General features: G+C 39.1%; 1 protein-coding gene across 1 annotated transcript in view; it reads left to right on the top strand.

The window, feature by feature from the left end:
• EMWEY_00043670 (ubiquitin carboxyl-terminal hydrolase, putative) overlaps positions 1 to 2,408 on the top strand; it is a gene marked incomplete at both ends in the record, with an annotated part of 10,694 nt that overhangs the window by 3,075 nt on the left and 5,211 nt on the right. The window contains 5 exons of the mRNA XM_013478996.1: positions 37 to 180; positions 504 to 604; positions 987 to 1,093; positions 1,327 to 1,418; positions 1,931 to 2,408. The exon at positions 1,931 to 2,408 is cut by the window's right edge and continues 75 nt beyond it. Of these exons, the coding sequence (XP_013334450.1) occupies positions 37 to 180; positions 504 to 604; positions 987 to 1,093; positions 1,327 to 1,418; positions 1,931 to 2,408 (922 nt within the window). The remainder of the gene's footprint in view (positions 1 to 36; positions 181 to 503; positions 605 to 986; positions 1,094 to 1,326; positions 1,419 to 1,930) is intronic.

Below are 2,408 nucleotides of genomic sequence, written 5' to 3'. Positions count from 1 at the left end.
GGGTTTTTTTTTTTTTTTTTTTTTTTTTGTTTATAGGTATGAGTTTGAGAAGGAATTAGATTTAAATGAATTCTGTGAAGGTGCTGGGGTGTATACACTACATTCAGTGTCTGTACACCAGGGAGATGTTAATTCAGGTCATTATTACTCTTTTATTAAACCTTCACCAGGAAATCAATGGTAAGGGTTTATTAGGGTTTATTAGGGTTTATTAGGGTTTAGGGTTTAAGGGTGGTGGATCCATGGGAGTATAGACTGACTGTGTCTCTTTTTATTAACTTAGTTGTATCCTTTTGTCTCCTTTCTTGTCTTCTCCCTTTTTCTTCCTCTTTGTCTCTTTTTTTCCATTAATCTTCCCCTTCCCTCCCTCACCACCTCCCTCTTCTTCTCCTCCTCCTCCTACTACTACTACTACTATTACTACTGCTGCTACTGCTACTGCTGCTGCTGCTACTGCTGCTGCTGCTGCTGCTGCTGCTGCTGCTGCTGCTGCTGGTGTATAGGGTCCGATTTGATGACGAGAAGGTATACCATGTGAGTGAATATGCGGCAATTGGCGATAATTTTGGTGGTGAAGAATTAGAGTGTTATAATTATCTTAGGGGTAAGAAAAAAAAAAAAAAAATAATTGTCTCCTTTTTTTTTCTTCTTGTCTCCTTTGTCTTTCTCCTCTTCTTTCTGTTCTTTATGTTTGTTTGTCTCCTTTTCCTTCTCCTCATGATGCATGCGTTGTTTTGCGGTCTTTTTGCTCTCTTATTCGTCTTGTTAGGGATTTATTCTCGTGCTGCTGCTGCTGCTGCTGCTGTGTCTCCTTTTGCTGCTGTTGCTGCAGCATCTGTCTCTTTTTTACTGATGAAGTGTCTCCTGTGTTAGTGTTTGCTGCTCCTCTTTTATTATTATGCAATTGTTCTTGCTTCTATCAATTATCTATAATTTAGGGTTTAGGGTTTAGGGTTTAGGGTTTAGGGTTTATGGTGTATACACAGGAGAGAGGAAGCCACGTACACGTAATAAACCCTATAATGCATATATTCTTGTTTATGTTAATAAGGCTCTTGCACCAGAGATACTTGCTGATTGTAGCCCTCTCAAGGTTAGCTGCTGCTGCTGCTGCTGCTGCTGTTGTTGTTGCTGCTGCTGCTGTTGCTATAGCTGTTGCTGCTGCTATTACTACTGTTATTCCTGCTGCTGCTGCTATTTCTCTGTTACTTCTGCCTCTGCTGCTTCTCTCTGTCTCTATTTAATTAATTAATTAATTAAATTAATTAATTAATTAATTAATTAATTAATTAATTAATTAATTTATTTATTTATTTATTTATGTAGGTAAACCCTCAAATACTAACTCGTTGCCGTATAGAAGAACAATTAAAAAGATTAAGAACTTCTATACGTAATGCATTAGAGAAAACTGTTAGGTAAGCTTTTTTTTTGTCTCCTTTTTTTTGCCTCCTTTTTTTGTCTCCTTTTTTTTGTCTCCTTTTTTTGTCTCCATTTTTTTGTCTCCTTTTTGTCTCCTTTCTTTTGACTCCTCTTTTTTGTCTCCTTTTTGTTTGTCTCCTTTTTTTTGTCTCCTTGTTGTCTCCTTGTTGTCTCCTTTTTGTGTCTCCTTTTTGTGTCTCCTTTGGCTCTCTTCTTTTATGTCTCCTTTTATGTCTCCTTTTTTTGTCTCCTTTTTTTGTCTCCTTTTTTGTCTCCTTTTTTTGTCTCCTTTTATGTCTCCTTTTTTTGTCTCCTTTTTTTGTCTCCTTTTTTTGTCTCCTTTTTTTGTCTCCTTTTTGTCTCCTTTTTGTTTCCTTTTTGTCACCTTACAATGACATACATCCCTTCCACCGCCTGCTGTTACTGCTGCTACTGCTGCTACTGCTACTGCTACTGCTACTGCTGCTGCTGCTGCTGCTGCTGCTGCTGCTGCTGCTGTTATGTATAGGGTAAAAGTATATCATCCTATACAATTTAAGTATCGTAATTTCTTAGAGTTTCCTTATCTAACAATCCCCCCTATATTAGACATAAAACGTAGTCGTGATGATCAGCTGCAGCAGCTGCATGCAATTATTACTGATGAATTAAATAAATTATTTATACTACATGCAGCAGCAACAGGTAATCCAACTGCAGCAGCAGTAGCAGCAGCAGCAGGTATAGCCGGTTATAAAAATACTACTATCATGGGTTGTCGCAGCAGCAGCAGCAGCACCAGCAGCAGCAGCAGCAGCAGCAGCAGCATGAATTATGCAACATTACCTGGTGTATGTAGATCAGCATCATCAGCATTAGCAGCACATGCAGGTGCAGCAGCAGCAGCAGCAGCAGCAGGAGGAGGAAAACGCATGCAATTCGTGCTGCACCTAATGAGTAATTCCTCTGAGCCCCCAAGGTTCGATCCCTTAGAGCTAGACCGTCAT

The sequence above is a fragment of the Eimeria maxima genome, genomic scaffold (assembly GCF_000499605.1).
Source record: "Eimeria maxima Weybridge genomic scaffold, Emw_scaff812, whole genome shotgun sequence".
NCBI classification, from domain to species: Eukaryota; Apicomplexa; class Conoidasida; order Eucoccidiorida; family Eimeriidae; genus Eimeria; species Eimeria maxima.
Note: the sequence above shows the minus strand (reverse complement) of the source record. Positions and strands in the feature narration are given on the sequence as shown.